The sequence below is a fragment of the Chinchilla lanigera genome, unplaced genomic scaffold (assembly GCF_000276665.1).
Source record: "Chinchilla lanigera isolate Chin_1 unplaced genomic scaffold, ChiLan1.0 scaffold00005, whole genome shotgun sequence".
Classification (NCBI taxonomy): Eukaryota; Metazoa; Chordata; class Mammalia; order Rodentia; family Chinchillidae; genus Chinchilla; species Chinchilla lanigera.
In genome coordinates, this window is record NW_004955406.1 from 21,439,536 (window position 1) to 21,451,811 (window position 12,276).

General features: G+C 52.6%; 1 protein-coding gene across 1 annotated transcript; it reads right to left on the reverse strand.

The window, feature by feature from the left end:
• On the reverse strand, positions 1-5,287 carry Rgs16 (regulator of G-protein signaling 16). The gene is made up of 5 exons (XM_005375005.2): positions 5,154-5,287; positions 4,274-4,384; positions 3,504-3,568; positions 3,057-3,223; positions 1-1,777 (listed from the first exon to the last, which is right to left on the reverse strand). Exons 1-5 carry the CDS (start codon positions 5,195-5,197, stop codon positions 1,556-1,558), a joined length of 609 nt encoding a protein of 202 aa, XP_005375062.1. The 5' UTR covers positions 5,198-5,287; the 3' UTR covers positions 1-1,555.
• Positions 5,288-12,276: the final 6,989 nt, after the last annotated feature.

Sequence of the window (12,276 nt, forward strand, 5' to 3'; positions counted from 1 at the left end):
CTTCATTTGAGTTTTGCTTTTATTTTATAAGAATATAACATGCTGACAGAGACTGCACACATCACCCACACCAAGGAACCCAGTTCCCTTGGTCAACAATAAATAAATATTTAAACAGTGATGCCTTCCTGACAGGCCCTAAGTGGCTCCCAGCACGCTCAGAGGTAGAGTCTGGTGGGTGGGGGGGAAAGTCAGGCAGCAACTCCTGCTGAAATTCTCCAGGGGAGAAACTGGAACATAGTAATAAATAACAAGGACAATAAGGGTCACCAAACATACATAATTACAATCAACAATGGTAACAAAAGTAATACATGACTCTCGGCATACCGCCAACACATTATACTTAAATAGTTTTCCCCTAGAGGAGTTCAAGTGCACAGAGGGCAGTGTTGGCTCTCCCGGGGCAAGAGGGGGCTGCCCAGGTGAATTCGTCTCCCTGTCCCAGCTCTGGAGCAGGGAGTCTCACCTTGGAATGTTCATCTGGTGCAGCCTGAGGTGGCAGCTGGTTCTGGCTCTCGTAGCCTGGCCCTTCCCAACAGCCACGCTCCCCAGCTTCCATCCCAGCCTCTACATTGTGTCCTGGGCCATTCGTGGTCCCCGCCCCATCCCTCCCAGTGCTCCAGGGTGCATCTCACATCCATAGCAAAGAAACTCGAGACTCCCCTTTCAGCCTGGGGCACCTCTTTACCCCTTCCCGTGCCTGCAGAAAATGCTGGTTTGTTTTCTGTGGGACTTTTGGAGGTCCTGCCAAGAGATTTGTTTCTTATGATCCCTTCCCCCTCATTCCCTGCTGCCCCTGAGGTGTCCACCTCACTCCCCCTGAGCCCCACTTCCAAGGGCACACAGGGCTCAACAGTCCATTCATGGGTGGAACTGCTGCACACACAGGGCGGGCCACCTGCATGAGGCCACCAGGAGCACCAGGCTGCATTTACACACGCAAGGTGGCAGCTTTTCAGGGTTCACGGGTCAGTCAGTCCTTGAGGTATACAAATGTCATTCTGGGCAAGAATCACATGGACTTGTTGACTTTGAAAAGACTGCAAGGAGGGGCATGGGGTGGGCACTGAAAAGCAGAAGCCAAGGTGCCCTGGGGTAACCAGGGACGGGGACAGGTGAACAGGGCAGAACAGGAGATTCCACGACTGGGCCCCTTCTGAGCCCAGTCAGGGAACTAGGAAAGCAAGATGTGAGCAAAGTCAACTGATCCACAGGCAAAGTTCTTCCTCCTCTCTTTCCTTTTCAAGTTTCCCTGGAATCTGTCATTGCCCCAGTGCGAAGGTTGGGTGAGAGCCAGGGCTAACTGCTGTAGCCCCATGGTTGTCCCCAAAGAGCCCTTGGCCACAGGTCCTGGACGTGGGGTTGTTCTCACACATGGCACCCAGCCCACAGTATCTGGAGGAGCGGGTGGTCCAGCAGGCTGCTGGGCCGCTCCCCCTGCACTGTCCTCTCGCACTTGCTGGGCTGAACCTGCCTCCCCAACAGGGGCAGCCGCCTCAGGGATGGGTGACTCCACCTCTCCTCCCGCTGGCTTCCCCACTGCCCTGGAGGTTCAGGTGTGTGAGGGCTCAGCCGGGCTGCAGCTGGACGCAGAGGCAGAGGTGGCAGAGGCTTGGGCAGCCAGGTCCCGGTAGGCAGGCGACTTCAGGAAGCGCGGGTAGGAGTCCTTCTCCATGAGGGTGCGCGTCTTTCCCTGTGCCACGTCAAAGCACATGGCTGTGGCCACCTGCAGGTTCGTCTTTGTCAGCTCCCGAGTCTCATGGTCTATGTTCACCTGTGGAAAGGGGCAGTCATAGGGTCAGAGGTGCAGAAGGGGCCAAGACAGGGGCCTAGTAGGCTGCAGACCGGCCAGCAGGCAGGTGGGGCCGCGGAAGGAGCACAGGAGCTGGTAGTCTCCTGTGGCCAGGACCAGCTCTTGGGCTCCAGGACCATCCTGACAGCAGATTTCGTGTCTGTCTTCCGGTCCCCCAAATCATGTGAGGATGTTCTAAGGGTGTGTGCAAACCCGGCCTGCTTTTGCCTGGTCTTCTGTTACAGCCCTGGTTCAAGTCAGCACCATCTCTCTTAGGTGATCTCCAGGGCTCCCTACTGGGCTCCTTCTGCTTCCCTCACCCACTTGGTCTGCCTGACTTGGCAGCTCGGGGGAGCCTTTTAAAGCCCGCTCTGCCTGGTCAGGCCTTTGCACTTGCTCCTTCCTTGCTAGCACCTACTTCCCTCCCACGCTTCTTCATCTCTCCCCTCATATGACACCTGACGAACAGCCCGCTCCTGACATCCCTCTGACCATGGGAGACCTGGCCTCCACTCACCCTGCCGCAGCCTGCGGTGCTCCTGGTCTTTCATGGCCAGCGTCAGCTGTACCAGAGCATAACTCATCTGACCTGGCTTGTTCATTTAACTGGTTATTGGTATTTTCCATTAGAATATAAGTTCCATCAGCGGAGGGACTTTGTTTTGTTCATTACTACATTCCCTGAGACTATAACAACACCTTGCATGTAACTTCTGTTCAGTAAACCTTTATGGAATAACATAAAATAGTACATAAAAGCAGTCGGAAAACAATAGATACAAAAGTAAGAGTAAGGCATTCCTCTAATTTGTCCACTAGGGGGCTCCATGTTTTTATCAAACTCAAAACCCAGGCAGAGGAAGCCAGAGAAGGAAGGTATGCAGAACAAAAGTCCACAGACCACAGGTCAGCCAGGAGACTGGTCAGGCTACACAAGGTCCCCAGAATGACCTTGTCTCCAGTTGTTAAGTATGCTCAGGGTCTAAAAATAACTTTGTAAAAATAATTTACAAAGGTGTGTCTGGACAGGAGTCAAAAATCCTTCTGACCCATCCCACTCCACTGCGTCTGAGGGTGATGTCCAGCAATAGCACTGCCCTAGCTTTTCTAGTCTCTGGCCACAGGAGCCCAGTCTCCCTGTGAATAGCCCACTCAGCTTCAAACCCCACCCCTTCACGTGCCAGCCCCCCACCTCCTGGGCTCTCCGTGGGGCAGGGGAAAGATGGTCTGAAGGATTCGTGGGCCGTGTTGGGGCACTGACCTCTTTAGGGGCTTCGCTGCGAATGAACTCATCAAAGATGCAGTGAGCCCTGGAGGCCAGTTTGGCAGCCGATCGGATCTTCTTGAACTCCTCACAGGCCAGCCAGAACTCCAGGTTCTCCTCACTGAACTCCGTCTTCAGGAAGGCGTGGAAGGCGGACACTCCATCTGAGGGGGGAGGGGAGAGAGAGGGGAGACAGGTCAGACTGGGGGACAGCTGGGGATAAAAGAAGAAAAGATAGCAATTGCAGTTAATGGCTCTATTTTTAGATATAATCTTCTCGAACAAGAGCCCGCCTTTGTACTTTGCATAGAGGCTGGCGCACCAGAGGATCATTATTATTATTGCTATTGTGAGTTTTCTGCCCGTGTTTTCAGCCTCCCTGGCTCTAAAGCACACGAGTATGCACGTGCCAGCCACAGACCGACACAACTGAGCTCTACTCACTTCTGCTGCTCAGCAAGGAGTCGAAGGACTCTCTCCACCTCAGCACGTCTTCCGCGATGCACCTGCTAAACAATAAAAAAGCAAGATTAAAAACATGTTTTAAGTCTACACACCAAATCACAGCACAAAGTCTATCTAGAACTCTGATGAGAAGCTGCATAATTTACACAAAGACTTGCTCAGTCGTTGCTGAAGCTGACTCCTCAAAATTAGGAGAGTTTAGCTCTGGGTGTAGGGTAAGTGGGGGTGTTTTCTAAAGGACAAACCAGCAACCAGACGCTGAAGCTGGGGACCCTTTTGGCCGCAGTCAGTATCTCTAAGAGTGTCTCTTCTCTGTCTAAAATCACTTCTATTTGCCTGACTCTTCAACCTGTGTCTTGTACACCTCCCTAAGGAAAGATGGGCCTCAAAAGAGGACACCATCGCCCCAGGGCAGCCCTGATGGTAGCACGAAAGGGATCTCGGCAAGGTGCATGCGCCGATGGAAGCAGAGTTGTTAATAACAGCCTCAAGTGGTCTTGGATGCCGTGCTGTGACACCTCCAAATGCGAGGGTCTGGTAAGCGGGCATTCATGCCCGTGGTGCAGTTGTCTGTTGGTGGACTTAGAACCCTGAAGCCACCTATCCACTCACCCCTGAGCCAAATAGCCATAGCAACAAAAGCCCCAGTGAAGGATTGCCCAGGTCCACCTAGCATGTCCTAGTTCCTCCTGGTATTTTCTTCCTCGGGCTCCCTCCCTCCTGGGGGCCCTTGGCCGGACAGAACTTACCCTTCTTTGTTGGGTTTACTGCCCCACTCAAACTTGCCAACACCGCCAGTATCAGAGCCCAGGTCTGACTTGTGAAGAAAGATCCCAAGACGTGTCTTGAACACTTTGGCTCTGAAAGACAAATCATAAGCATGGAGGGATTCTGCTCAGCCACAGCAACCCTCTGGCTGTTCCCAGGGCCAAACGTGTGCTTTTCTTGTTTCCATGATCAAGCCTGAAGCAACAAAAGCAAGTATGAGCTGTACCTTGGGTGGCGTTACACTTTTAAGGTTACAGCGCTGTATGTATATATCGGCTTTTCCTGTTTAAATCGCAGTGATCTATCTTTGTGCCTCTTGATAGCAGCTCAGCATCCCTCAGGCTTGTCAGGATATTTCTGGATCTGTGTGGACACTGATCCCTGCCTTCATCTTTACCTCTCCCTCCCAGCCGCTAGCTTCAGTAAGGGTTACACACTGCTGAATAGCTCCCTGGAAAGTTTGCACATCCCTCACAGGTGGGACACGGGATGGATCCTCCTGCTTCCCCGGGGCAAAGGAGGCCAAGCCCCTAGCTCGGGCCGTGGGATGAAAACTAAGCACTTAAGGAACGAGGAGAGCCTCGGTTTTGCCTGGAGGTGCCAAAAGACTCATCCTGCGGCAGGGTCTTCAGCAGAACTGAGAAGTGCCCTTTGTCACAGGATGGGAACGGCAGCAAGCAGCGGAGCTCGGCTTCCCTCACCTTTCCTTTTCCCTCCTGGCATCATGGTGCTCTCTGCCCCACTACTCAGGTCACTAGCGAGCCACTCCCCCTCCCGCCCAAGTCCCCAAGCCTGCAGCTCCACTCCCTAACAGTTGGTGGGGCTTGGACTTTTTCCTCAGAGGAGCTGAACTGCTCTTACCTCTCCAGGCAGGTGGTGGGGAAGGTGGCCAGGGTGCGGCACATGGTTGCGGGCTCAGGGCAGCACGTAGTGGTAAGGATGGTGACCGGCTCCAGTGGGCTCGCGGCTGGTAGCTGCTGCCACAAGTGCGGATTGGAGCTGCACGCGCCGGGTAGACGCTACCGAGCCTTTTATCCCCTCGGAGCGGCGGGGCGGGGCGGGGCTGGGCGCCGCTGACCAATCGGAGAGCCCGCGCTGGTGAAGGCGGGGCCGCAGCCCGAAGGGGTGGGGCGCAATTGGCAGTGGAGTGCCCGCGGCGGGGGCTGCCCCCTCCTCCTCCGAGAAGCTGCAGAGATGAACCTCGCGCACCAGCTTGGTAGGAAAAAACCCGCCGACCTCTAGTAAAATCAGGAAACCAACGCAAAGGTGTCGGGAGGGTTTGCGTGGAGGTGGCAGGTCAGGGAGGCACACACGGAGGCGATCACAGGAAAATCTGAGTCTCTCGGGTCTTGAGGGACAGGAGCATGGGGTGCAGCCTGGGCAAAACCGCATCATGCTTATACCGATAATTACCGTGTCCTGCTTTCCTACCCCGATGGCCACCGGGCTGAGGAAGCTCTTCATCACTATCATCATCACCATTTCCATTTTCTAATCCAAGAAACTGAGAGCTGAAGAGTAGAGACTTGCCCAAGGACAGAGTTGGAAGCAGCAGACATATAGGGAGGGTGAGGTTTATTGAACCCCTATTATGTGCCAGGCACTTTCAGAGAGACTGAGAATTAACAGATTGCTGTAAGTGGTGCCAGAGTTTAGTTTTCAGATATGAGCTAACCATGCTTTTCCCAATGCAAAATAAATAAATAAGAATCCCACTACACCCTAACTGGTCAGTGATGGGGAACAATCAGTCTCGTGCTGGTCTCCTCATCTCTGAGGTGAAGGCACTAAATACCCCGCCTCTCCTCGTCCTCCCACGAAGGTATTACAGCCGCGCCCATTGCCCCTCAGTTCTCTTTAGGGCTGCTAATTTTTTTTTTCTTTTTCCTATACAGGGTCTTGCTAAGTCAGTCAGGCTGAGCTTAGACCGACACTGCCCCTGCCTCAGCCTCCAAGGGTGCTGGGGTTACAGATGTGTGCCACTGTGCCCAGTTTGGAATTGCTATTAAGCAGCTGTGAGTGAGGTTAAGACTGCAGGGTTTAGAACAGGACTTCCAGATTTCAAGCCATAGCTCTGCCATTGACGAATGGGGTACCTCGGGCAAACTTCCTCACCTGTCCATACCCTTGTTTCCCTGTCTCTAAGACATCAATGCACTCATTTTGCAAGGTGGTTGAGAGGCCTGAATACGTTCCTTCTTCATCTGAGTTCCCCAGGAAATGCATTGCGAGGCAGAAGGTTGCGTGCGGGAGGTTTGCAGGGGAGAGGGAGGGAAGAAAGCAGGGCTGGGCGGGCGGAGGAGTGGATGCTGTGCAGGTGGAGGAGCCCCCAGCTGCCTCAGGACAGGCTCTGGAGTTCCGGGGTCCATTCAAAACTACCACTGAGACAAAGGGGCTGCGCCTCAGTACACCACAGAAACGCTCTCAGATGTGGCTACCCCAAGAAGACCGCCTGGTTTTCAGCAAAGTGCACCCTCCGCCAAGAACAACTCCCAGACAGAGCCTACAGCAGACACCTCTCAGGAAGGGAGGCCTCTGACCCCAGGAGGGGACCCGGGGACATATTAAGGCTGTGACAGGGCTCAGCATGCAGGCAACTCTTGATAAATGTTAGTTTTCAGTTTTACTTAGGAATACTGGGATCCTAGGCAGTAAGGAAGAATAGCAAGTATGCTTGAGCCTCTTGGTTTTTATTTCATAAGGGCCATCTAAGGGTTGCTTTCCTCAGAAGGCATGCCCTGTGTTCCTGGAACTAGGGGTCAGAGAAGAGAGACAGAGGGAGAAGACATCCTATCTGTGAGCTCCTCAACAAGGCTGAGATGAGGGGAAGAAAAGGTAAAATCATCTTGGGGGAGAAAAAAGGGGAGGCCTATGAGTTAGTGGCTAAGTCTTCTGGGGCAACAGAGGCCAACATCAGAACACGGTGGGATTGTTTGTTGGAGCAGGTGCCCTCCTTGAGCCAGAGCCTGTGGAAGATGACCCAGTTAGTCACACAGCACACTCTGAATTGCCAGTCACGGCCCTCCACAAATGTCCTGGTTCCTTTGTGAAGAACAAAGCCGGCAGGACAGCAGCAGCCTCATACAGAGCAGTCCCATCTGGTCTCGGACACCAGCATCCCACCGTGTTCCTGTCCTGCCAGCCCAGCGCGTCTCCCTTCCTCACAGGCCCAGGCACGGCCCAGTGCAGGGCCGTGGTGTGCGGCCATGAGTGGGAGGGTGCTGTGGACGTCAGTGTTTCTCAGTGGTCCTTTGTCTCCAGGGCGAAGCAGCCCTCCCAACCCTGTCCCGTCAGCAGGACACTGCGGGCGGAGCTGGTCAGCTGAAGGTTCATGCTTCACCTGGTGCTGCCCGTGCCCCGAGTCACGCTTTTATTCTGCAGCTGCCAGGCGAAGATGTGGGTGTTGTCTGTGAGGCAGCTGTTCTCCAGGCAACAAAAATGAGTGTATGGATGGGTCAAGCCCATGTTTAAATCAGCCTGGACATGGCTGCACAACAACAATAATACTGCTTGTGCGGAGACTCCCCTCAAACCTTCAAGTCCTTTCTGCGTCCCTATGAATAGACCAGAGGAGGTTTTAAATTTCCACTTTCCAGACAACAAAGCAGCAGCGCCTGAGGTGCCTTTAAGCCAGCGCCCTGGAACTGGGAACAGCTGAAACCAGGGCCCCATCGCCAGATTCCTGAGCTCGTACTTTCTGCTGTTCAACAAAGAATGCGAAGAGACAAAGGGATTAAGAGACTGGCAAATCTGCGAGCACAAAGCTCCCCGCTGAAGATGAAGAGCCCTCTCTGCCTTCAACCTGCCTCCCGGTTGCCATGGTTACCTCTTCAGTTTCCAGGCAGAAACTTTGTGAAGTTCTCAATTTATCCCAAATTCTCTTCCCAGCAGGTAGGTTTGTATCTGCAGTTTCAGTAATGCGGATGCCTCGCCGGTTGCTGTAAATCCCGCCATTAAACTCACTTTAGAACCTGACCTCATTTCTGTCCAGGACTCAGTGCAGCTGTGATCTCTTTAATGGAGGGTGTGGGGGCTCAGCTCTGCAGCCTGGGTCATCTGGGATCAGCAGTGTGGGCAAAGCCGGAGTCAGGATTAAACTTCCCGCCGTATCCCGGGTACCCCGCCCTTTATGTCCGTCAGCCCCTCTGACGCCCACCCCCAGAACACCCTCTCCAGAGAAGCAGAAGTCTAGACAGGATCTTTGTCTACTGAAAACGGGTAGAGGAAATGAAAACACTCAATTTCTGGTTCCACACAGATGATTCCTACTGGCGCCTCCACATTTAGTCATCAATCTACCAATAAATATTCATTAAGAAGTTACCATAGTCCCAAATTGGTAGGGAGACTGCTCATAAGGCTCTTCCCTGACTCAAGGACCTTACAATCCAGCCTAGAAAACATATCTCCGCGTGGGGAGGGGAAGGTGAAAGGACCTATTGTCTGCTGTCTGAAACAGATGTGGAGGGAGAAGGCTGACCTGAGGATCAGCGGTATTAAAAAGAGAGGGTGGGGCTGGGGATTTAGCTCAGTGGCAAAGCGCCTGCCTGGCAAGCGCAAGGTCGTGAGTTCGGTTCCCGGTACCGGAAAAAAAACAAAAAATAATAATAATAATAATAATAATAAAATAAAATAAAATAAAATAAAATAAAATAAAATAAAAAGAGAGGGAGCAGGCTTGGGCGGCCAAGGCAGGTGGTGAGGGTTAGAGGCAGGACAGGTGGAAGGGAGCCTGCTCTGAGTTGAAGAAGCAGCTAAGAAAAGGTTGCTGAGGTTTGGGGTTAGGGTGTAGACACAGAAGGATGCAGGAGTTCCTCAGATACCGGCATGTGGGGCGTAATAGGATATTACTTTTAGGTTTGGGAGGATGAAACCAGCAGGGACAGCTTGTGTCCTGAAGCAGCTGGATAAGGAGCAGCAGTCACTTCTAGCAGATGTGAAACAGTCCCTGGGGATTTCCCCATCAGGTCATGACAAAAGCTTTGGGGCCCCTCCACTCCCAGGGAGGAGAAGGTGCCCGAGTGCAGCCTGGGTGTAGGAAATGACTGCTTTCCCCGACTGCCCTTTAGGGCAGAGGGTGCAGTTCACTTTGCTGCCCTATTGGTCCTTCTGGTTTCTTCTCCTCTTCCCTCGCTCGCCCTCCGGCTTAGAGGATGATGTCTAGACGTCTCGGTGTGGCATTTAAGGCTCTAGCTCCCCGGTCTCATGTCCTTTGCCTCACACCCTAAAGTCCAGCCAAACTGGAGCACCATGCCACAAGCTGCTGAGCACTAGGTCTCTGGGTGCGAGGATCCCAGTGCACTCGCCCCCCACTGCCAGGCCCTGCACCCTTATGACTCACTGGCAAAGTACTTCTCAGTAAACTTATTTTGTCTATGAATTGAGACATCGTTCACATAAGATGCACATATCATGGGTGCAGAGCTTGATGAGTTTTGACTAATGTGTGCACCCGTGTGTCCCATACCCAGTCAAGCTGCAGGATAATTTCATCACGCTAGAAATTTCCCTTGTGCCCCTCCCAGCCAATCCCACCCACAAACAGACATGACCCCTGATCTGAGTCCTGGAACCATAGACGTGTTGATTCCTTTTGGCTTTTCCACTTTTTTTTAAGGGAGGTATAAGGATTAGATCCAGGACCTTCCCATTGAGCTATACCCCCAGAACTTCTCTGTTTTTTATTTTGGAAAGGGTCTTGCTAAGTTGCTTATCTGCCCAGGCTAGCGCTAAACTTGTGATCCTCCTGCCTCAGCTTCCCAGAGTGTTCTACCCAACTGGCTTTTCTACCTAGTTTTTGAGACCTAGCTCAAAATACCTCTTTCTCCCCTAACCCTCCCTATCTCCCCACCTCACCCCATCTCCGAGCAGAGCTGACCAGGTTCTCCGAGCTGTGCCTGTGCCCTGGTCATTCTCTTGCCCCATCCTCACTCACAGAATTGGTCTGCAGTTTCCTCGATGAGCTCCTGAAGGCGGGGACCACTGCATTCCCCATCTCTGTGTCTTTATCCTTTGACACCATGTCCATTTAGCACATGGCCCATAAGTATTGGCTGGGTAGACGGCTTATGATTCAACACAAATAAAACAAGTTAACATTTACTGGACACTTGTCATGCATCAGCCTCTGTTCTGCATGCTTTGACCTGAATTGTCTCTCAGGTCTCACAATCAGCGCAGGACAACACATTTACACTTGAGTAAGTTGCAGTAGAGATGGGGAAAGTAACTCACCTATGGTCACAAAGCTAGGAGGCAGTGGAGCTGGGTTTTGATCTCAGATAGTCTAACTCCAGAGCCTGTGCTCCTAAGCCACACTGTGTCGGCTTGCTGTGTGGTGTTTTCTACAGCTCAGCCTGGGCTCGCTTGGAGAAGAAAGAAGCACGTCTTTGGGGAACAGTGGCAGGATGCTATAACTCGTCCCTCTGTGTTCTGTAGTAGCTGTAGGATACGAGTTTGCTTGTGTCTTCCCCCTATCCTTCTTCCTGGCTCACTCCACTTCCCCTCCCTACTCACTTTCCCACATTCTCTTCCGCTTAGCTGTGGTGTCATCTCTGACCCTGGGTTTTCCTGCATCCTCACTTCCCAGTCCCTTGAGTATGCAATTCCCTTGTGTGGCAATGGAAAGCCCCTTTCTCTGCTAAGTCCCTTGGTCAACATCTGAGCCCTGCATTCCCCCAGCCACCCTTTCCCATCTCTCTTTACTCCTGGTGGACCCTGGTTTCCACTTGGAAGAGATTCCGGGGCAGCTCCTTGAGAGGCAGACCTTCCACTCCCAAAGTCTCTGGATGTGTTGGGCCTGGAGACCTCTGCTCCTCCCTGTCCTTCTGGGCTCCTCCCTGCTCATAGTTGGAGCCTGGCTCCCCGGGTTTCGGTCTTCTTGGTTCTTCTTGCTGTCTCAGTCCCTCACATGCCCTGAGCTTGGGTTGTGTTTGGATGCATATAGCCTTGGTGGTCTGGCTGTGACATCCGCTTTACTCTATGCTGTAGTGTGACTGTCGCCTGCCTCCAGACCCCTGAGTTTCCCCTGGCTGCCGGTGCCCAGGTTCCAGCCTCTCTACCCCATGCTTACCTCGGCTCTTGCACGCCTGCCCACCCCCTCTGCCCTGTGTCAGTACGTTCCCTAAAGGACTAACTAAATAGGCAAAAATGGGCCCCACTGCACCCTAATACTGCCATTTCCAAAGTGGAGAGTTACCTAAGAATTCTGGGTTTCTGAATGTCTTCCTCTTTCTCACAGGATCTCCTTGTCCCCTTCTTCACCTTTGTCACGAATGTCATTTTTCTGAGAGCATCTCAATTCTATTCACCGAGACTTAGAAACAAAGTTTTTCAAACTCTGGGTTTTTCTCATTTAGAAATTTTCCAAGACCCGGACAGGCCATTCAGAATGAAAGACTGGAGGGGAGGAAAAGTGAGGCCTGACGTTGGAAAATGACTGAAAGGTGGTTCTTACGTTTCCGTTTCCCTATTCCTTTGCAGACAGAAGATGAAGCGTTTTCTTTTCTTTTCATCTCAGGCAAGCAGGTACTGTACCCAGGACTGTGCCTGTGTCACCAGGCAGGAAACGTATATTGGGGGACCCCAAAGATGCCACCCCAGGCCGGAGCACAGGAACTCTGACCATCACCTCCCACCGTAGTCTCCAGCCAGTTACCAGCCAGGGCTGATGCGTGACCCGGGCGAGGAGAAAGCACAGCACACAGCCTCACTGTTGTGTCGAGAACAGGTCTGCAGAACAGGTGGGAAGGAAGTGTGTTTTACTCTCAAATTCTGTGTGTGGCGGGCAAGGAATGGAAGGATCCTCACCAGGAAAACCTCCCTGAGGAGCTGTTTTTGTCCCAGCCCACCTACTCTCCTTTCTTGGGAAACAGTAAGTCAGACAATGCTCAGTCCCAAAGGCACTCAGGGCAGCCTCCTCTGTTCCAAGTTGCCTTGGAGATGTGGATGTTACTTAGGTGACTCTAAAATGGCCTCAGGAAGA

Bases quoted from the DNA above. Each gene is read 5' to 3' on its own strand.
- Rgs16 (XM_005375005.2), bottom strand. From the start codon at position 5,197: ATGTGCCGCACCCTGGCCACCTTCCCCACCACCTGCCTGGAGAG. The intron at 3,569-4,273 runs GTAAGTTCTGTC...TTTATTGTTTAG, and splicing joins AGTAAACCCAACAAAGAAGG to CAGGTGCATCGCGGAAGACG. The intron at 3,224-3,503 runs GTGAGTAGAGCT...CTCCCCCCTCAG, and splicing joins CTCCTTGCTGAGCAGCAGAA to ATGGAGTGTCCGCCTTCCAC.